This window comes from Somniosus microcephalus, chromosome 23 (assembly GCF_052327205.1).
Source record: "Somniosus microcephalus isolate GS21.2 chromosome 23, FLI_Smic_1.0, whole genome shotgun sequence".
NCBI classification, from domain to species: Eukaryota; Metazoa; Chordata; class Chondrichthyes; order Squaliformes; family Somniosidae; genus Somniosus; species Somniosus microcephalus.
Window position 1 is genome coordinate 58,347,963 of NC_141009.1, and position 22,697 is coordinate 58,370,659.

General features: G+C 47.4%; 1 protein-coding gene across 2 annotated transcripts in view; it reads right to left on the reverse strand.

Moving 5' to 3' along the window:
• Positions 1 to 13,096: 13,096 nt before the first annotated feature.
• Positions 13,097 to 22,697, reverse strand: part of glipr2 (GLI pathogenesis-related 2) — a 120,742-nt gene continuing 111,141 nt past the window's right edge. For both annotated transcript variants that reach the window (XM_085965907.1, XM_085965906.1), the window contains exon 14: positions 13,097 to 16,580. In XM_085965907.1, coding sequence (XP_085822033.1) covers positions 16,417 to 16,580 — 164 coding nt within the window. In that variant the 3' untranslated portion in view covers positions 13,097 to 16,416. The remainder of the gene's footprint in view (positions 16,581 to 22,697) is intronic.

Sequence of the window (22,697 nt, forward strand, 5' to 3'; positions counted from 1 at the left end):
ATACCATCGAGCTAGCTTTTTCCACAATATTATACGGTCCCTTATACAGCCGTTCAAACACTCCTACCCGAGCATCATTCCTCACTATCACCTGATCCCCTATGTCCCATTCCTGTGGTTTGTGTGGTTTTAAATTCATTTTATTTGTTTGATGTTTTCTGCCAATATCCCCTGCAGCTTGTCTCAGTGTGAGCCCCAAAAATTGTACCTCCTTTTGCACTATCTGGGCCTTTTTAGGGTTTACCTTTAACCCGCGTCGCGTTAGGAGCTGCAACAACTCCTTCAGCAACACCATATGTTCCTCAGGAGTCTCTGAATAGTAACAAGTCATCCACATACTGGATCAGCTTGTCCCTGCCAGAGAACCCTACGAAACACTTAGCCATTTGCCGATGTAATATTGACGGACTATTATGAAACCCTTGTGACAGATATGTCCACGTGTACCGCTGCCCTTTAAAGGTGAAGGAAAATTTGTACTGATTTTCTTTTCTCATCAGAATAGACGAAAACCCATTCGAAATATCCAACACAGTGTACGCTTCCGCGGAGCTTGGTATACAGCGACCGTTGGGGCATGTGCTGGAATGTTCTTATTTAATACCCTATCATCGATCGTCGTCCTCCATGATCCATCTGGTTTCTTAACAGGCCAAATGGGTGAATTTACGTGTGTCGCCGGAGGTCTTAAGACCCCTTGATGCACGAGGGACTTTACCGCTACCTCTAAATCCCTCTCTGCTTCTTTGGGGAAATTATATTGCCTCTGCGGGGTTTTCATAGCTTCTCCCTTTATGACCACCTCTGCTCCTGGTATTCTCCCGCAGTCCTGTTTGTGTTGGGCAAACGCCTCCTTCTGCTCTATAATGGCTTTACTCTACTCTGGACTTCTTTTCACTAATGCCTCCCAGTCGTATGCTCCCTTTCTCGAAACCACACACACCTTTCCTTGCCCATCCAGCAGAACGCACTGTCCTTCACTGCCCTTCCAGAAACAGTGATTAACTCGATCTATCACGAAACCATTTGCTTCTATACAGTCTGATCCCAGTACTCCTTTCTCCTTGTCCCAAATCATTAATATGCACACCCACTTTGTTCCGAGTGGCCCCACTTGTATGCGAAGAGGTGTTGATACCATGCCAGCCAGCGTATTTCCCGCAAATCCTCCCAAAATGTACGGTTCACCGCTAGACCAATTGGACCTCCGTGGATCCTTCGCGTGGACCGCGGTATGCGACGCCCCAGGTAGTCCCCTTTCTTTCCTTCTACTATTAAATCCACGGTCGGTCTTCCGTGGCTGTCATACCTGAGTAGGCACAGGTATGATAGCTGGCTGTTACGGCCCCTTCATTGCTCGGAGGGTGCGGAGGGTTCCAGCTTAGGTTCCCCTCTGTCTCCTCCCTTGGAGAATTACATTTACCTCCAGCCTGGCTTACTACCTTCTCCAAGGCATGGGCCAGTCGTACTATTGTATCCTGAGACCCACCACCCCCAGGATTCTCTCTCGGTCCTTCCCTATTCCTCGGCATATAGCACTCCCTGGCTGAGCTTCCCGCAGTTATAGCATTCTCTGCTAACTCTACCTGGTTGGTTACTTACATTTGTTTTTTCCACAGGTGGCCCCCTCGGCTTTGCTCCTTCATATCTCCACTGCCTCCCGTCTGGAATTACCTGGGGTTTCATCTCCTGTACTTTTCCTTTCTTAGGATTAATTAGCAATCTTGTTGTACGAGGCCCCTTGGGTCGGAGCGATCATAATATGATAGAATTCTTCATTAAGATGGAGAATGAAGTAATTGGCTCAGAGACTAGGGTCCTCAATTTAAATAAAGGAAACTACGATGGTCTGAGGCGCGAGTTGGGTAGGATTGATTGGGGAATGTCACTCAAAGGGTTGATGGTGGATAGGCAATGGCAAACATTCAAAGACCGCATGGATGAACTACAGAATTTGTTCATCCCAGTTTGGCATAAAAATAAAACAAAAAAGGTGACCGTGGCTAACAAGGGAAATTAGGGATAGCATAAGATCCAAGGAGAGGACATATAAATTGGCCAGAAAAAGCAGTAAACCTGAGGATTGGGATCAGTTTAGGATTCAACAAAGGAGGACAAAGGGATTAATTAAGAAGGGGAAAATAGAACATGAGAGTAAGCTTGCAGGGAACATAAACACTGACTGTAAAAGCTTTTATAGATATGTGAAGAGAAAAAGATTGGTGAAGTCAGGCATAGGTCCCTTGCAGTCAGAATCAGGGGAATTTATAATGGGGAACAAAGAAATGGTTGACCAATTAAATACATATTTTGGTTCTGTCTTCACAAAGGAGGACACAAATAACCTCCCAGAGATGTCGGGGAACATAGGGTCTGGTGAAAGGGAAGAACTGAAAGAAATCAGTATTTGTAGGGAAATGGTGTTAGGGAAATTGATGGGATTGAAGGCCGATAAATCCCCAGGGCCTGATAATCTACATCCTAGGGTACTTAAGGAAGTGGCCCTAGAAATAGTAGATGCATTGCTGATCATCTTCCAACATTCAATGGAATCTGGAACAGTACTCATGGATTGGAGGGTAGCTAATGTTACCCCACTGTTCAAAAAAGGTGGTAGAGAGAAAACGGGGAATTACAGACTGGTAAGCCTGACATCGGTAGTGGGGAAAATGCTACAGTCCATTATAAAAGATGTAATAGCAGAGCACTTGGAAAACAGTGACAGGATCGGACAAAGTCAGCATGGATTTACAAAAGGTAAATCATGCTTGACTAATCTACTGGAATTTTTTGAGAATGTAACTGGTAAAATAGATAAGGGAGAACTAGTGGATGTGGTATATTTGGACTTTCAGAAGGCTTTCGATAAGGTCCCGCATAAGAGATTAGCGTGTATAGTTAAGGCACATGGGATTGGGGGCAAGGTATTGACTTGGATAGAGAACTGGTTGGCAGACAGAAAGCAAAGAGTTGGAATAAACGGGTCTTTTTCCGAGTGGCAGGCAATGACTAGTGGGGTACCGCAGGGATCGGTCCTTGGACCCCAGCTTTCATAGATTCATAGATTCATAGAAGATAGGAGCAGGAGTAGGCCATTCGGCCCTTCGAGCCTGCTCTGCCATTCAATGCGATCATGGCTGATCATCCAATTTCAGTACCCTGTCCCTGCCTTCTCCCCATATCCCTTGATCCCTTTAGCCTCAAGAAATATATCCAACTCTTTCTTGAATATATTTAATGAACTGGCCTCCACCGCCCTCTGTGGCAGAGAATTCCACAGGTTCACCACTCTCTGGGTGAAGAAATTCCTCCTCATTTCAGTCCTAAATGGCTTACCCCTTATCCTTAGACTGTGACCCCTGGTTCTGGACTCCCCGACCATCGGGAACATCCTTCCTGCATCTAGTCTGTCCAGACCTGCCAGAATTTTATAGGTTTTGATGAGATCCCCTCTCAATCTTCTAAACTCCAGTGAGTATAAGCCCAATCGACACAATCTCTCCTCATACGTCATTCCTGCCATCCCAGGTATCAGCCTGGTGATTCTTCGCTGCACTCCCTCCATGGCAAGAACGTCCTTCCTCAGGTAAGGTGACCAAAACTGCACACAATACTCAAGGTGCGGTCTCACCAAGGCCCTGTACAACTGTAGCAAGACATCCTTGTTCCTGTACTCGGACCCTCTTGCTACGAAGGCCAACATACCATTTGCCTTCTTAACCACCTGCTGCACCTGCATGCTTACCTTCAGCGACTGGTGCACAATAACACACAGGTCTCTTTGCACTTCCCCTTCTCTCAATCTATTGCCATTCAAATAATAATCTGCCTTCCTGTTTTTGCCACCAAAGTGGATAACCTCACATTTATCCACATTGTAGTGCATTTGCCATGTTTCTGCCCAATCACCCAACCTGTCCAAATCGTACTGGAGTTTCACGACATCCTCCTCACAGCTTACCCTCCCACCCAGCTTTGTGTCGTCTGCAAATTTGGAGATATTACATCCAATTCCCTCGTCCAGATCATTAATATATATTGTGAACAGCTGGGGTCCTAGGACCGATCCTTGCGGTACCCCACTAGTCACTGCCTGCCACTCAGAAAACGACCCGTTTATTCCAACTCTTTGCTTTCTGTCCACCAACCAGTTCTCTATCCAAGTTAATACCTTGCCCCAATCCCATGTGCCTTAATTTTGCACGCTAATCTCTTATGTGGAACCTTATCAAAAGCCTTCTGAAAGTCCAAATACACCACATCCACTGGTTCTCCCTTATCTATTTTACCAGTTACATCGTCAAAAAATTCCAGTAGATTAGTCAAGCATGATTTACCTTTTGTAAATCCATGTTGACTTTGTCCGATCCTGTCACTGCTCTCCAAGTGCTCTGCTATTACATCTTTTATAATAGACTCTAGCATTTTCCCCACTACCGATGTCAGGCTTACCGGTCTATAATTCCCCGCTTTTTCTCTACCACCTTTTTTAAATAGTGGGGTAACATTAGCTACCCTCCAATCCATGGGTACCGTTCCAGAGTCTATCGAGTTCTGGAAGATGACCAGCAATGCATCTACTATCTCTAGGGCCACTTCCTTAAGTACCCTGGGATGTAGACCATCAGGCCCTGGGGATTTATCGGCCTTCAATCCCATCAATTTTCCTAACACCATTTCCCTACAAATACTGATTTCTTTCAGTTCCTCCCTTTCATCAGACCCTATGTTCCCCGGCATCTCTGGGAGGTTATTTGTGTCCTCCTTTGTGAAGACAGAACCAAAGTATGTATTTAGTTGGTCTGCCATTTCCTTGTTTCCCATTATAAATTCACAATACAGGAAACTTTCTGGTATCCGGCATGGACGGGACCGACGTGGTGCCGGTTCAGCAACAATTCCGGATAACCGAACGCTATAGTGAAAGATACGGACCTTAGAGCTCCGTATGAAGCAACAAACCCTGTTGCTTAGCAGCAGCTTCAGAAGAACGTCCACAAGTTGCAAGCGTCTCTGTAGCTTAGCAACAGCTGCAGCCAAACCCTTGCCTTCCTCAATTTGTTGCTGTGCAAGTAATAAAAGTTATAAAAGTTAGCTGAAACTGACTCCTGAATTTTGCCGGTTAACCGACATTTCCGGTTATTTAGGGGCCGGTTAATCGAAAGTTTCCTGTATATATTAATGATCTAGACAAGGGAACTAGATGTAATATCTCCAAATTTGCAGACGACACAAAGCTGGGTGGGCATGTGTGCTGTGAGGAGGATGCCGAGAAACTCCAGGATGATTTGGACAGGTTGGGTGATTGGGCAGAAGCATGGCAGATGCAATATAATGTGGATAAATGTGAGGTTATCCACTTTGGTGGCAAAAACAGGAAGGCAGATTATTATCTGAATGGCAATAGATTGGGAGAAGGGGAAGTGCAATGAGACCTGGGTGTCCTTGTACACCAGTCGCTGAAGGTAAGCATGCAGGTGCAGCAGGCGGTTAAGAAGGCAAATGGTATGTTGGCCTTCGTAGCGAGAGGGTTTGAGTACAGGAACAAGGATGTCTTGCTGCAGTTGTACAGGGCCTTGGTGAGACCACATCTTGAGTATTGTGTGCAGTTCTGGTCGCCTTATCTGAGGAAGGATGTTCTTGCCATGGAAGGAGTTCAGCGAAGATTCACCAGGCTGATGCCTGGGATGGCAGGAATGACATATGAGGAGAGATTGGGTCGATTGGGCTTATACTCGCTGGAGTTTAGAAGATTGAGAGGGGATCTCATTGAAACTTATAAAATTCTAACAGGACTGGACAGACTAGATGCAGGAAGGATTTTCCCGATGGTCGGGGAGTCCAGAACCAGGGGTCACAGTCTAAGGATAAGGGGTAGGCCATTTAGGACAGAAATTAGGAGGAATTTCTTCACCCAGAGAGTGGTGAACCTGTGGAATTCTCTACCACAGAAGGCAGTGGAGGCCAATTCATTAAATATATTCAAGAAGGAGTTGGATATATTTCTTAAGGCTAAAGGGATCAAGGGATATGGGGAGAAGGCAAGGACAGGGTACTGAGTTTGGATGGTCAGCCATGATCTCATTGAATGGCGGAGCAGGCTCGAGGGGCGGAATGGCCTACTCCTGCTCCTATCTTCTATGCCTCCCCAGGCCCTGTTTAGGGGCCGGGTCTGGAGTTACCTGGGGTTTCATCTCCTGTACTTTTCCTTTCTTCCCCCCTTCTACCTTGTTCCTATCCTGCTTGTCCTGTTTATCCTCCCAAAACATAATCAACTTCCTCAACACTCGAGCTTCTGTCATCCCAAATCAAACCCTGACACGACTGTATTAGTAACGGGTTCCGTGCAAGCTATACATGCTCTTAACCATCGGCGGAGGCCGTCTCCTGCCAATCGATTCCGATCCAGCCCTCCTCCTTGTGTTTCATTATAAACAGGCCACAATCTGCTAGCAAACGCTTGATATATTGATATACCTATCAATTCGTCCAATAAAAAGTGACGAGTTAGGAACGTAACTAAAGGTTTTTATTGACTAAATAACAGAGCCCACCCTCGTGGGTGATCGGGTCCAACAAGGAGGAATACCAGCCAGTCGACTACCTTTATACCTGGGCAGGTAGGTGGAGCCATGGGCGGAGTCGGAGGTGGTCAGCCCAGGTATAACAGCGCGACAAGAGGCGACCTCGTATAGTGATACAACAGTGAGAACAGTGAGAACAATACAACAGTGATAACTATAGTGTAACGATAGTGAACGATAAAAGTGGTTTACCACATTCACCCCTTGTTTAGATTTGAGTCCGGCGGGGTGAAGTGTACTACCAGTTCTGGTATGTCAGTCTGTCCGGAGGCCTCGTAAGCCTCTCCGATCGTCGCAGCGGCGGTGCTGCATTATCCGGTGTTAATGCTGGTGTCTGCGTGGTTGGCGAAGGCTCGTGGGGTTCCGGCATGCCGTCTACCTGGGCTGGAATTGGGGGGGTGGTGGGGGGGGGTAAAGGTGGTGTCTCCGGAGTGCCCGAGGGTGCGAGGTCTCGTAAGGAGACAGTGTCCTCCCGCCCGTCTGGGTAAGCCACGTAGGCGTACTGGGGGTTGGCGTGCAGGAGGTTCACCCTCTCGACCAGGGGGTCCGTTTTCACCCACGAGGGTGGGCTCTGTTATTTAGTCAATAAAATTGATATACCTATCAATTCATCCAATAAAAAGCGACGAGTTAGGAACGTAACTAAAGGTTTTTATTGACTAAATAACAGAGCCCACCCTCGTGGGTGATCGGGTCCAACAAGGAGGAATACCAGCCAGTCGACTACCTTTATACCTGGGCAGGTAGGTGGAGCCATGGGCGGAGTCGGAGGTGGTCAGCCCAGGTATAACAGCGCGACAAGAGGCGACCTCGTATAGTGATACAACAGTGAGAACAGTGATAACAATACAAGTGATAACTATAGTGTAACGATAGTGAACGATAAAAGTGGTTTACCACAACGCTTCTGGGTGTTCCTCCTCCCCCTACATAGTTTGTGCCATGATCTTAAACGAATCGCCCCTTCCGTACCTGCAAGCTTCTCTAGTGTGTTGCTTAGTATTGTCCCAAGTTACCGTGGGTCGGGCACACTTGGTGTCTTGGGGTAGCCCAGCCAGAACCGCCCCATCCAGGCTAAAAAGCAAACAACTTTTTTTCTCGGATTTGTCGAAACCCTGCATCACAGCCATCATTTCTAAGTGCAAAAAGTGCCCTTCCTTCCACCTGTCCAAGGGTTCCTAAATCCCTTGCTGCTTCCCTTAAGTGTGAGGGAGTGTAAGCTTCATCATAATTCGACACTACCGGGTCTCCCCCAGCCACCGGTGACGTTTTCATCTGCCGTACCAGACACATTACTCCTCGCCCTATACTACCACCACCTTCCTCTTCACCTTCCACAACTTCCTCTTCTGCCTTCGTCCATCACATGTCTAACGCATTCCCTTCCTCCACGGCCCCTGCCCCAGCACAGACTATACCTCTCTGTCTCTGTAGCTTGTGCTGGAGCCGTTCGATCTCTTCCTCGCATGCTGAATAATCAGCACACGTTTCGAGTTCCTCGTGCTGCACCCGGAACGCCACCTTTAAGTCACTGCGCTCCTGAGACACTCGACTATTTTCTTCCCGTTCACTAATTGAATGGCGAACAGGAGTGAGGGGCTGAATGGCCTACTCCTGTTCCTATGTTCCTACACACAGCATGGTGTCAAATGGAGAAGGTCTGAGAGAGAAACACGCTGAACACACTTGTTCCACACATTGGTAGGGTAAATAAAATTTGGGTTAACTGGTCTTCTTTATCTGGGCTAGGGAAGAATAGATCGCTATGGAGCAATGCTGCTGTTGTCAGTTCTTAGGTTAGCTCAGCGTCATGTGGTGGAGTTGGGATACTAAAGGAGAAGAGGGTTCATCTTCCTCCCTGCAGTGTTTGAGGAATGCTCAATCCCCTGGCACTACAGAAAGGAAACAAGGGTGGGCACTTGCTATGTCAGGTCTACGCCCCGACTATATTGCCCCTAGGTCTTCCAGGGCTTTCCCAAATGGACAGACCAGGGGCTGTGTCCACAATAGGTGGAGGCCCAGTGTTGAGAGGGAAATGAGGCAAGGAAGAGCGATCCTGGTCCTCTGACCTCTTTCCTCCACATATGCCCATGGGGTGCGCAAACGCAAGTGTCCCATAAAAGCTGCCGTGTGAGGCGTTTGCCCCGGGACACTCCTAAAATTAGAGGGTCTGAGGGAAGCCTGGCAGAACCTGAAGAGAACTGCAGCAGCAGGTAAGGGAATTCTTTTTTTTCTTTCTCTACAGGCTCTTCTGGCATTTGGGCCTCAGGACCCAAAGATTCTGCTGGGAAATAAACGGGTCAGGAGAGTAATATTGGGTGGAAAGAGGCCTTGACACATACTGAGCATTTCAGGTGCACTATGCATGTCTAGCACCCAGTGCATGGGTCGGGAGTAACTCGCACCAAGTCCCGTTCACCCATCACCCCTGTGCTCGCTGACCTACATTGGCTCCCGGCTGAGCAATGCCTCAATTTTTAAAATTCTCACCCTTGTTTTCAAATCCCTCCATGGCCTCACCTCTCCCTATCTCTGTAATCTCCTGCAGCCCCACAACTCCCCGAGATATCTGTGCTCCTCTAATTCTGGTCTCTTGCGCATCCCTGATTTTAATGGCTCCACCTTCAACTGCCAAGGCCTTAAGCTCTGGAATTCCTTCCCTAAACCTCTCCGCCTCTTTCCTCCTTTAAGACGCTCCTTTAAACCTACCTTTTTAACCAAGCTTAAGTTCATCTGCTCTAATATCTCCTTATGTAGCTCGGTGTCAAATTTTATTTAATAACGCTCCTGTGTAGCGCCTTGGAATGTTTTACTGTGTTAAAGGCGCTATATAAATGCAAGTTCTTGTTGTTGTTGCTGGGTCTCTGCTCTCTTTGCACTTCGCATACTTTTCTCGGGTGTCCCCAGGGTGCAGATTCCAGGTGTTACAGGCATGTCAGTGAGAGGGAAGTGATGTGCTTCCTCTCCTGGGTCTCCGCCTGGCCAGGCCCAAATGCTGGAACGTCTGCTGAATGTGGGCCTCAGAGGTGGAGCCCAGCCCCCTTCCGATCAGAAGATTGATAAGGGGTTGCCAAAAACCTCCTCACACCTTCCAACAGGTGAGTGTTTTTCTTTCAGGGCTAGCGAGGAGAATCAGTAGAGATAGGGCAGGGTTGCCAACGCTGGTCGGACATTACTCCTGGAGGTTACATCACATGACCTCCTGCCTCCAAATGCTCCGCCCCCAGGCTCACACCATTGCTCGCCCGACATGTCCGTGTTACACCACCTGCCCATGACAATTCATCACTTCAGTTAACAGCCTTTATTTCCATGTCTAATATTTTTTATAACTAATAAACAAAAGTGTTCAAGGAAAATTTAAGAAACACACTAATGTTTTATTCCACTATGATTTTTCTCCTGGGTTGCTCGCAGCAATGTCCGGGAGATTAGTTGTTAATTACTGGAGACCCCAGGGCACTCCTGGAGCATTGGCAACAAGAGACTGTGGGACACACACTCACAGACAGACTGTGGGACACACATTCACAGACAGAGAGACTGAGACACACACTCACAGACAGACTGTGGGACACACACTCACAGACAGAGAGACTGAGACACACACTCACAGACAGACTGTGGGACACACATTCACAGACAGAGAGACTGTAAGACACACACTCACAGACTGTGGGACACATACTCAGACTGTGGGACACACATTCACAGACAGAGAGACTGTAAGACACACACTCACAGACTGTGGGACACACACTCAGACTGTGGGACACACACTCACAGACAGAGAGACTGTGAGACACACACTCACAGACAGACTGTGGGACACACATTCACAGACAGAGAGACTGTAAGACACACACTCACAGACTGTGAGACACACACTCACAGACAGAGAGACTGTCGACACACTCACAGACAGAGAGACTGTGGGACACACACAGACAGAGAGACTGTGGACACACTCACAGACAGACTGTGGGGCACACGCTTGCAGAGAGACTGTGGGACACACACTCACAGACAGAGAAACTGAGGCACACACACTCACAGACAGAGAGACTGGGACACACACTCACAGACAGAGAGACTGTGGGACACACACTCACAGACAGAGAGACTGTGGGACACACACTCACAGACAGAGAAACTGAGGCACACACACTCACAGACAGAGAGACTGGGACACACACTCACAGACAGAGAGACTGTGAGACACACACTCACAGACAGAGAGACTGTGAGGCACACACACTCACAGACAGACTGTGGGACACACACTCAGACAGAGAGACTGTGAGGCACACACACTCACAGACAGACTGTGGGACACACATTCACAGACAGAGACTGTGGGACACACACACTCACAGACTGTGGGACACACACTCACAGACAGAGACTGTGAGGCACACACACTTACAGACAGACTGTGGGACACACACTCACAGACAGAGAGACTGTGGGACACACACACTCACAGACTGTGGGACACACTCACAGACAGAGAAACTGAGGCACACACACTCACAGAAAGAGAGACTGTGGGACACACACTCACAGACAGAGAGACTGTTGGACACACACTCAGACAGACTGTGGGGCACATGCTCGCAGATAGAGAGACTGTGGGACACACACTCACAGACAGAGAGACTGTGGGACACACACTCAGACAGAGAGACTGTGAGACACACACTCACAGACAGAGAGACTGTGAGACACACACTCACAGACAGAGAGACTGTGGGACACACACTCACAGACAGAGAGACTGTGAGACACACACTCACAGACAGAGAGACTGTGGGACACACACTCACAGACAGAGAGACTGTGAGACACACACTCACAGACAGAGAGACTGTGAGGCACACACACTCACAGACAGACTGTGGGGCACATGCTCGCAGACAGAGAGACTGTGGGACACACACTCACAGACAGAGAGACTGTGGGACACACACTCACAGACAGAGAGACTGTGAGACACACACTCACAGACAGAGAGACTGTGAGGCACACACACTCACAGACAGACTGTGGGGCACATGCTCGCAGACAGAGAGACTGTGGGACACACACTCACAGACAGAGAGACTGTTGGACACACACTCAGACAGACTGTGGGGCACATGCTCGCAGACAGAGAGACTGTGGGACACACACTCACAGACAGAGAGACTGTTGGACACACACTCAGACAGACTGTGGGGCACATGCTCGCAGATAGAGAGACTGTGGGACACACACTCACAGACAGAGAGACTGTGGGACACACACTCACAGACAGAGAGACTGTGGGACACACACTCACAGACAGAGAGACTGTGAGGCACACACACTCACAGACAGACTGTGGGACACACACTCAGACAGAGAGACTGTGAGGCACACACACTCACAGACTGTGGGACACACACTCACAGACAGAGACTGTGAGGCACACACACTCACAGACAGACTATGGGACACACACTCACAGACAGACAGACTGTGGGACACACTCAGACAGAGAGACTGTGAGGCACACACACTCAGACAGACAGACTGTGGGACACACACTCACAGACAGAGACTGTGAGGCACACACACTCACAGACAGACTATGGGACACACACTCACAGACAGAGAGACTGTGGGACACACACTCAGACAGACAGACTGTGGGACACACACACTCAGACAGACAGACTGTGGGACACACACTCACAGACAGAGACTGTGAGGCACACACACTCACAGACAGAGAGACTGTGGGACACACACGCACAGACAGAGAGACTGTGGGACACACACTCACAGACAGAGACTGTGAGGCACACACACTCACAGACTGTGGGACACACACTCACAGACAGAGAGACTGTGGGACACACACGCACAGACAGAGAGACTGTGGGACACACACGCACAGACAGAGAGACTGTGGTATACACACGCAGGGACTGTGGAATACACAATCTGTGGGACACACACTGATACAGACTGTGGGACACACACACAGCCAGAGAATGTGGAATATACACACAGAGATAAATGAGATGCACACACACTGACACATATGCACACTTACAGAAATTGAGATACGCACTGGCAGAGGTACAAAGACACTGACAGATCTAAAGCCTGCTATCACCGTTGGCAATATGCTTAAAATGTTTTTAATGAGATTCCTTTGACAGCTATTGTAGCAAAGTTAAAATAAGAGGATTAATAGAGAGGTTAAATTAGGAGACAGGAATACCAATGTACCCATATTCCTGCTAACATCAGCCGCAGTGCGTTGTCGGCTAAGCAGCCTGGGAGATGCCCAGCCCACACTGCCACATTCAGTGAGAATGTGATCGCCTGCCCTCCTGTGTTGGGATTGTGATGTGATGCAACCTGCACTCACTGAGCCCAGATTGGTTACAGACTGTGACGGAAAATCTCCCAGCTGGAGTCTGACTGCAGGAGGGAAGAATTGGAAGTGCAGAGAGGAATACGCTAATGCAGACACCAACAAATTATCTTTAGCAGTTTTTAATTTAATCCCCATTAATAATAATAACCGTTACATCAGCATTGTGGAAGAAGCAGATTATTAACACAGTCTATCCCGGGCTCCTTTCACCCGATTTGCAATTAAAACTTCCGAGTTCTACATTTAACAGATGTTTAAACAGACCCCAACAAACATAAGTGGAAATCAGCAGATCAGACATTTGGTTCAGAATCAGTCACAGTCAATGTTTACATCCATGGTGTCACTGAGGCTTACTCATGTCAAGTGAGGCTGGACGGTAAGGATTGGAATGGTGAAAGATGAAGCCGGGCAGGTTCCACCTGGGGTTGGAGATCCCTCCAGGGCTGTCTTAGAGTCTCCAGGAATTAAAGCTTAATCTCCTGCACCCTGCTAGCCAGCAATACCCAGGAGAAAAATCATAGAGGCAGTCAAAGAAAATAGTGACCTCTTTCATCTTCCAGCACTTTCATTTATTAGTTAATAAAAATATTGGAGATGGGGCGGTGGTGGGGAAAGGCTGTTTGACTGGACGGGGCGGTCGGAGTCATTTGATCAGACCTCCAGGAATAAGTCCAACCAGAGTTGGCAACCCATACCTGGGGGTGACAAAACAGCTTCCATCGTCCGATATGTTTAACCGGCAGAAATGGGCGTTGAGTGACTCATGTCCATTTAGAGCAAAGATACAACGCAGCCTGCAGCAGACAGGCAGAGTACAGGCAGACTGAGAACAGACTGTCGCTTGCTCAGCCTTGCGCGCTGACCCACTAATGCCCCACAAACGGATGATTGTTTCCAGACCCCGAGGAGGAACATTTCATTCGCGTCGTGAAAAGGTTGTCTCATTGGGAAACCTTGCAGCCTCATTTCAAAACGCTGTTGCTATGGTGCATCGCTAAGGCCCCAAAGGAGGCCTGTGTGTCTCTGCATTCAATGGCTTTTATTCACTGACTGCTCGCTGTGGGGGGGAAAGAAAACATGGCCGCAGTCGGAAAGTATTTAAAATCAGTGCACGGAGGGGAATGGAGAGTGAGAGTGAGAACAGGCACCAGCAGGAGGTGAAGGAGGTCAGCAAGCAAGTTAACGTGCCTGATTTCCCTCGGCCAGCCCCAGCTTGTATAAAGAAATACACATTCCCGGGAAAAGTCCAAAGCATTTCCCTGCCCGTTACTCTGATAGGATTGCTTTCACAAGTGATTCTGACCCATAATAACCCTTTGATTACTGCATATCCGGTCTGTAAACTGTATCGCTCCCTCACAGATCTGCACCAGCTACAATAACCAGAATTACAGGAACACACAGAGCTACATTATACTCCAAACAAAGCTCAACACCAACTTGTATTTACATCCCCCAGTGCACTTCACATGAGCAATATAAAAGATACAAAAGCAAAATACTGCGGGTGCTGGAAATCTGTAATAAAAACAGAAAGGCCTAGAAATTCAGTATAGCCACGTTTGGGGCGCTGCAGCTGGGCATTCGCTAAATTTAGCGCCTGGCGCAACTTAGCGCCACCTACGCCGATATTCAGTTGCATCGCCCCAAGAGGTTGCTGCTGCGCTAAAGCAGGCGATGCACGACTATCATAAGGCGCTAAGCCGGCGTGCCGAGGCGCTAACACCGAGGGCGGGCGCAGCGCAGGTGCGGCGAGTTTCTGAATGAAGGCAGACACGCTGGCACCGGTCAGCTCTTAAAGGGGGAGGGTCGACTTGTTTGGCTGCCATGCCCTGCACACTGCAGCCCTGAAGCAAGGCCTGACCATTGCTGGTTCATCAGTTCTACGCCCTGGACCATGGGGAAGCCCGCTATTCTTCCAAATCCCATTGCACGCTCTTGCTGCTTGTCCAGGGTCATGGGGAAGGAGATGTACTGACGTCTCCTGAAAAGGGCATTGTTCAGCTGGCGGATGCAGCAATGTACCGCGAACTGGGAGATGTTGGCAATGTCCCCAGTAGCGGATTGGAAGGAGCCAGTGGCATAGAAGTTGAGAGCTACCGTCACCTTCACTGCCACCGACAGAAACGTCTTGCTCCTCAGCTGTGGTTGCAGATCTGTGCGAAGCAGGTGGCAGATCTCAGTGACCACCTCCCTTCTGAATCGCAGCCTCCGAACACACTGCTCCTCAGACATGTTCAGATATGAGAACTGCTGGCGGTATACCCTGGGAGGGTAAGGCCTCCTGTGCCGACGCCTGTTGGCCCTTCTCCGTCTGGCCATGACTGGCACTCTCTCACGGCGTCTCTGATCCCTTTGAATGCAATGCAGAAAGCCAACGTTTCCACCCATTGCAGCCCCCATTATATGTGGCGACTCAAGGCTATGGCACTGAAAGTTAAATCCAAGTACAAAGCTCTGGCCTGAAGCCAGAAGTACCTGTGCGAGCGCTGAGTCAAAGCAGAAAGCTCTCTGCCTTTGTCTCTCTCCAAATATCCGTCTGTCACACAGAAGGATTGGCACAAAATGGCTGCCACTTATAATGCAGGAGGAGTCCCCTTTAAATAGCGCCCCCCGCGCCCCGCAGCGACTGGAAACCGTTCCCCTCTACCAGTTGCTGGGGGCGCCAGGCGCAAAGAAGGGCGGCGCCACTGAAGTTCCGGTTCAGGGCGCACCAAGGGATTTGCACCATGAAATGACGTCAGGATCTGCGCGCGCAGCTGAGCGGGCGCTGCGGTTTAGCGCCGCCGCTAAATCTTGAGTGAAGTTCGCGAGAGGTACCGATCGCGCCGCGCCCGGGCGCTAGCCGCTTAGCGCCCCACTTCTCCTCCTCCTAAGGCGCTAGCGGCTGGCGCTACCAACTGAATTTCTAGGCCAAAATGCTGGAAATATTCAGCAGGTCAGGCAGCATCTGACGAAAGGTCATCGGCCTGAAAGGTTAACTCTGTTTCTCTCTCCACAGATGCTGCCTGACCTGCTGAGTCTTTCCGATATCAAACATAATTTGACACTGAGCCGCATAAGGAGATATTAAGACAGGTGACCAAAAGCTTGGTCAAAGAAGTAGGTTTTAAGTAGTGTCTTAAAGGAGGAGAGAGAGTTAGAGAGGTTTCGGGATGCAATTCCGGTGCTTAGGCCTAGGCAGCTAAAGGCACGGATGCCAATGGTGGAGCGATTAAAAATCGGGGATGCGCAATCTCCTGTTCATTTGTGGTACCCGCAAGGAATGAAATCTTGTTAAAAATCTATCATAGTTAAATCCACCCAAAGCCTGGCAAGAAATTGTATTTAAAGTTCCAATTAAATCCCAAATGAAATGACTCCCGTGCCATTCAGTGCTGCGTACAAGACAGCAGTGACTCCATTCCTCTTCCTCCTGGGTCATTTTTTTTTGGGAGGTAACACGTTGTCTTTGAAGAAGCCGGGATTGGTGATGTTTCCCTGTGGATTGTAGGCTGCCACCACCATGAACATGCCTTTCCCATCTGTCGCATACCCAACGCCCATCTCTCTCGATGCCTTCCACACCAGCTGGGTGAAGTGCCCTAGAATCAGCACAAAAAGAAAGAAGGAACTTGCATTTATATGGCGCCTTTCATAATCTCAGGCTGGCCCAAAGCGCTTTACAGCCAATGAAGTACATTTTGAAGTGTAGTCACTGTTGTAATGTAGGAAGCCTGGCAGCCAATTTGCGCACAGCAAGCTCCCACAAACAGCAATATGATAGTAAATCTGTTATAGTGATGATTGTTGAGGGATAAATATTGTCCAGGGCACTGAGGAGAACTCCCCTGCTCTTCTTCGGACAGTGCCTTGGGATCTTTTAACATCCACCTGAGTGAGCACCTCGGTTTAATGACTCATCTGAAAGACTTCACCTCCAACAGTGCAGCGCTCCTTCAGTACCGCACTGGGAGTGTCAGCCTGGATTTTGTGCTCCCACAGCTGACATCAATCCAAGTACCCCTGGTGGAAATGGCATTTGTGTGGACATTATGTAAGCAGAAGTTAGGACTTGGTTGTGTTGGCCGAAGGTACAACAGCCGACCAACACTCACCACCAAAACTCACACATGAGTAATGACCACTTGGGCGAGGCACCAGAATTTTGAACACCTCTCTTAAATCTCCCCTTAACCTTCTCTGCTCTAAGGAGAACAATCCCAGCTTCTCTCGTCTCTCTAATTGCTAGAGATTGATTGCTATGATTAGTTAACAACTCCATTATCATTGTACCATGTGACTACTAGAATGGTAGAAGGCGAAATAGACGGACCTTGGTCTTTTCTCGTCTAGCAATTCCTATGTTCCTCTGCATTTCCTCTACTTCCATCCATGTGCATCCTTTGTGGTGCTGCTACCTTATTTTGCACAATTAGAAACTTTTAGGACAAAGATCAAGTAAAGTGTCACCGATTTGTTTCCTTACTTTGTGCTATGTGATGTTACTGTTTTTGCCATGGTTCTTACATAGGAACTGGAGTAGGTCATTCAGCTTGTCGAACTTGTTCCACCGTTCAATCGGCTTGTGGCTGATCTGTTCCTCAACTCCATTTACCCACTTTGATCCATATTCCTTGATACCCTTACTGTAGAAACATCTGTAAATCTTAGTCTTGAAAGCTGCAATTGTCCCAGCATCCACAGCCTTTTGTGCTTAAAATGTTTCCTGCTTTCACTCCTGGATAGTCTAGCTCTAATTTTAAGATTGTGAACCTTTGTTCTTGATTCCTCCACCAGAGGAAATTGTTTCTCTGTTTTTACTCTATTGAATCTTTTTCTCAGGTCATGCCTCAACCTTCTACACTCAAGGAAGTACAAGCCAAGTTGCTGCTCCTCCTCAGTGACAGTGTATCACCTGCGTCTTTTTAATCCAAATCTGTGACTCCTTTTAGCTGACTCCATAGTGGGAGGAGTAAGAACATAAGATTTAGGAGCAGGAGTCGGCCATTCGGCCCCTCGAGCCTGCTCCGCCATTCAATAAGATCATGGCTGATCTTCTACCTCATCTCCACTTTCCTGCACTATCCCCATATCTCTTGATTCCCTTAATATTCAAGAATCTATCGATCTCTGTCTTGAATATACTCAACGACTGAGCCTCCACAGCTTTCTGGGGTCGAGAATTCCAAAGATTCACCAGTCTTTTAGGACTGAGATGAGTGAAGAAATTTCTCCTCATCTCAGTCCTAAATGGCCGACCCCTTATTCTGAGACGGTGACCCCTGATTCTAGACTCCCCAGCCATGGGAGACATCATCCCTGCATCTACCCTGTCAAACCCTGTAAGAATTTTGTATGTTTCAATGAGATCACCTCTCATTCTTCTAGACTCTAGAGAATATAGGCCTAGCCTACTCAATCTCTCCTCATAGGACAATCCCCCCATCCCAGGAATCAGTCTGGTGAATCTTTGTTGCACTCCCTCTATGGCAAGTATATCCTTCCTTAGGTAAGGAGACCAAAACTGTACACAATACTCCAGGTGTGGTCTCACCAGGGCCCTATATAATTGCAGTAAAATGTCTTTACTCTCAAATCCTCTTGTAATAAACATAGAAGATAGGAGCAGGAGTAGGCCATTTGGCCCTTCGAGCCTGCTCCGCCATTCAACGAGATCATGGCTGATCATCCAAACCCTAGCACCCGGTCCTTACACCGACAGCCATCCCACCCAAGCCCTATCCCCGTAACCCCGTAACCCCACATATTTAATCCCCCCTAACACTAAGGGCCAATTTTTTTTATCATGGCCAATCAACCTAACCCGCACATCTTTGGACTGTGGGAGGAAACCGGAGCACCCGGAGGAAACCCACGCAAACACGGGGAGAATGTGCAAACTCCACACAGACAGTCACCCGAGGCCGGATTTGAACCCGGGTCCCTGGCGCTGTGAGGCATAAAGGGCAACATACCATTTGCTTTCTTAATTGCTTGCTGTACCTGCATGTTAACTTTCAGTGATTCGTGTACAAGGACACCCAGGTCCCTCTGAACACCAACATTTCCCAATCTCTCACCATTTAAAAAAGAATCTGCTTTTCTATTTTTCCTACCAAAGTTGATAACTTCACATTTCTCCACATTACATTCCATTTGCCATGTTCTTGCCCACTCACTTAGCCTGTCTATATCCCCTTGAAGCCTCTTTGCATCCTCCTCACAACTGACATTCTCACCTAGCTTTGTATCATCAGCAAACATGGATATATTACATTTAGTCCCCTCATCCAAATCATTGCTGTAGATTGTGAATAGCTGAGGCCCAAGCACTGATCCTTGCGGTACCCCACTAGTTACACCCTGCAATCCTGAAAATGACCCGTTTATTCCTACTCTCTATTTTCTGTCCATTAACCAATCCTCAATCCATGCTAGTATATTACCCCCAATCACATGAGCCCTAATTTTGTTTAATAACCTCTTGTGTGGCACCTTATCGAATGCCTTCTGAAAATCCAAATACACCACATCCACTGGTTCCCCCTTATCTATTCTGCTAGTTACTACCTCAAAAAATTCTAACAGATTTGTCAAACACGATTTCCCTTTCATAAATCCGTGTTGACTCTGCCCAATCCTATTATTATTTTCTAAGTGCCCTGTTACCAAGTCCTCAATAATAGATTCTAGCATTTTCCCTACTACTGATGTCAGGCTAACTGGTCTGTAGTTCCCCGTTTTCTCTCTCCCTCCTTTCTTAAATAGTGGGGTTACATTTGCCACCTTCCAATTCGCAGGAACCGTTCTAGAATCTATGGAATTTTGGAAGATGACAACCAATGCATCCACTATCTCTATAGCCACCTCTTTCAAAACCCTAGGATGTAGGCCATCAGGTCCAGGAGATTTATCAGCTTACAGTCCCATTAATTTCACCATTACTATTTTTTTACTAATACTAATTTCTTTCAGTTCCTCTTCTCGCTAGACCCTGTGTTCTTCACTATTTCTGGGAGGTTTTTTGCATCTTCTTCCGTGAAGACAGACACAAAGTATTTGTTTAATTTCTCTGCCATTTCCTTATTCCCCATTATCATTTCTCCTGTCTTAGTCTGTAAGGGACCCACATTTACTTTCGCTAATCTTTTTCTATTTACATACCTATAGAAGCTTTTACAGTCTGTTTTTATGTCTCTCGCTAGTTTACACTCATTCTATTTTCCCTTTCTTTATCAATTTCTTGGTCCTCCTTTGCTGAATTTTAAAATCCTCCCAATCCTTAGGCTTACTACTCTTTTTGGCAACATTATAAGCCTCTTCCTTTAATCTAATACTATCTTTAATTGCTCTTGTTAGCCATGGTTGGACCATTTCTCCGTTGGTGTTTTTATTCCTTAAGGGAATGTATATTCATTGCGAATTATGAATTATTTCTTTAAATGTCTGCCATTGCTTTTCTACTGTCATATCTTTTAATCTAGTTTCCCAACCTACCTTAGCCAACTCGCCTCTCATACCGACGTAGTTTGCTTTGTTCAGCTTTCGGTCCCTACTTTCGGACTGAACATAATCACCCTCAAACTCAACATAAAATTCTATCATATTATGATCACTGCTCCCCAGAGGCTCCTTTACTACAAGGCTATCAATTAACCCTGTCTCATTGCACAGTACTAGATCTAAAATAGCCAATTCCCTCATAGGTTCCTTGACATACTGATCTAGAAAACTATCTTGAATGCATTCCATGAACTCTTCCTCTGCACTATTTCTGCAAATTTGGTTTGCCCAGTCTATATGAAAGTTAAAGTCCCCCATGATTACTGTGTTACCCTTGTTACATGCATCTCTAATTTCCTGATGTATACTCTGCTTGACACTACAACCACTGTTAGGGGGCCTATAGACTGCTCCCACTAGCGTTTTCTGTGCCTTGTTGTTTCTTAGCTCCACCCAAACTGATTCTACATTTTGTTTTTCCGAGCCAAGATCCTGTCTCTCTACTGTCTTTATTCCCTCCTTTATTATCAGGGCTACCCCTCCTCCTTTTCCATTCTGCCTGTCTCTTCTAAAACTCAAATATCCTGGAATATTTAGTTCCCAACCTTGGTCACTCTGCAACCACGTTTCTGTAATGTCCATTAAATCAAACCCATTTATTTCTAACTGTGCTATTAATTCATCTATTTTGTTGCGAATGCTTCGTGTATTCAGATATAATACTTTAGCTTTAACTTTTTTTCTATTTTTCCCTGATGTCACTTTAGTCACTGATGCCCTATTACCTTTATTAATCTTTCTGTCCCTTCCTGACCCACTCTGCTTATCTTTTCCCCGATCACTACTCCGCTCTACAGCCCTGACATTTCCCTGACTGCTTATGAATTTAGCCTTTCCGGAATACTCTCATCCCCCTTCATTAGTTTAAAGCCTTGTCTACCGCCTAGTTATTGAATTCGCCAGGACACTGGTCCCAGACTGATTTAAGTGGAGCCCGGTCCCCACGGAACAGCTCCCTTTTTCCCTGGTACCGGTGTCAGAGCCCCATGAATTGAAACCCCTGCCTCCCACACCACTCTTTGAGCCACGCATTTAACCTTCTCATCTGTTTGTCCCTATGCCAATTTGCGTGTGGCTCAGGTAACAATCCAGAGATTATTACCTGTGAGGTTCTGTGTTTTAATTTAGACTCTAGCTCCTCAAATTCTCTCAGCAGAACCTCATTCTTAGTTCTACCTATGCTGTTGGTTCCTACATGGACCAGGACAACTGGATCCTCCCCCACCCGCTCCAAGTTCTTCTCCAGCCACGAGGAGACATCCTGGCACCAGGCAGGCAAGACAAACTTAGGAACTCGCGGTCGTGCGTGGCTGCAGAGAACAGTATCTATCCCTCTGACTATACTGTTCCCTACCACTACCACATTCCTTTTCACTCCCCCCACTTGAATGGCTGCCTGTACCATGGTGCCGTGGTCAGTTTGCTCATCCACCCTGCAGTCCATATTCTCATCCCCACCGGTAGCAGGTATCTCACACCTATTGGTCAAAGTCAATGGCCGAGGCTCCTCCATCATGACACCCTGGGTCCCCTTACCTTCCTGACTTGTGGTTACACCCTCCTGTCCCTGAGCATTGATGAACTCTAAAATACAACTTAATCTAAGGGGTGTGACTGCCTCCTGGAACAAATTGTCCAGGTAACTCTCCCCCTCCCTGATGCCCTGCAATGTCTGCACCACAGACTCCAGCTCAACAACTCTGAGCCGTAGTTCCTTGAGTCGCAGATGTGTTTGCTCGGCATCTCGCTGGTCTCCACAAACTCTCACATGCTGCAGTTAGGGCACACCACCTGCCCTGCCATCTCTAACTAAACTTCTTTATTTATTTGATTAGTTAATTAATTATTATGTTTTCAACCAATTATTTTAGTTTTATTAATTAATTGGTTTATCTAGTTTAAGTTACTAATTAAGTAAAATAAAGAAATAGCAAGTTACCGTTTCCTAGCTCTGAGTTCAACCCACTTCCCTAGCTTAGAGGCTAAATCAACCTGTAATACTCACCAACCAATCACCTATCTGCTGCCCTCTGATGTCATTCCTTCATTCGTTTCTGTTTTGAAGGTTCCACGTGCTGCCTCTCTCTATAGTGTCACCGCCCCTGGTCTCACTGTCCGTGCTGCCTCTCTCTATAGTGTCACCGCCCCTGGTCTCA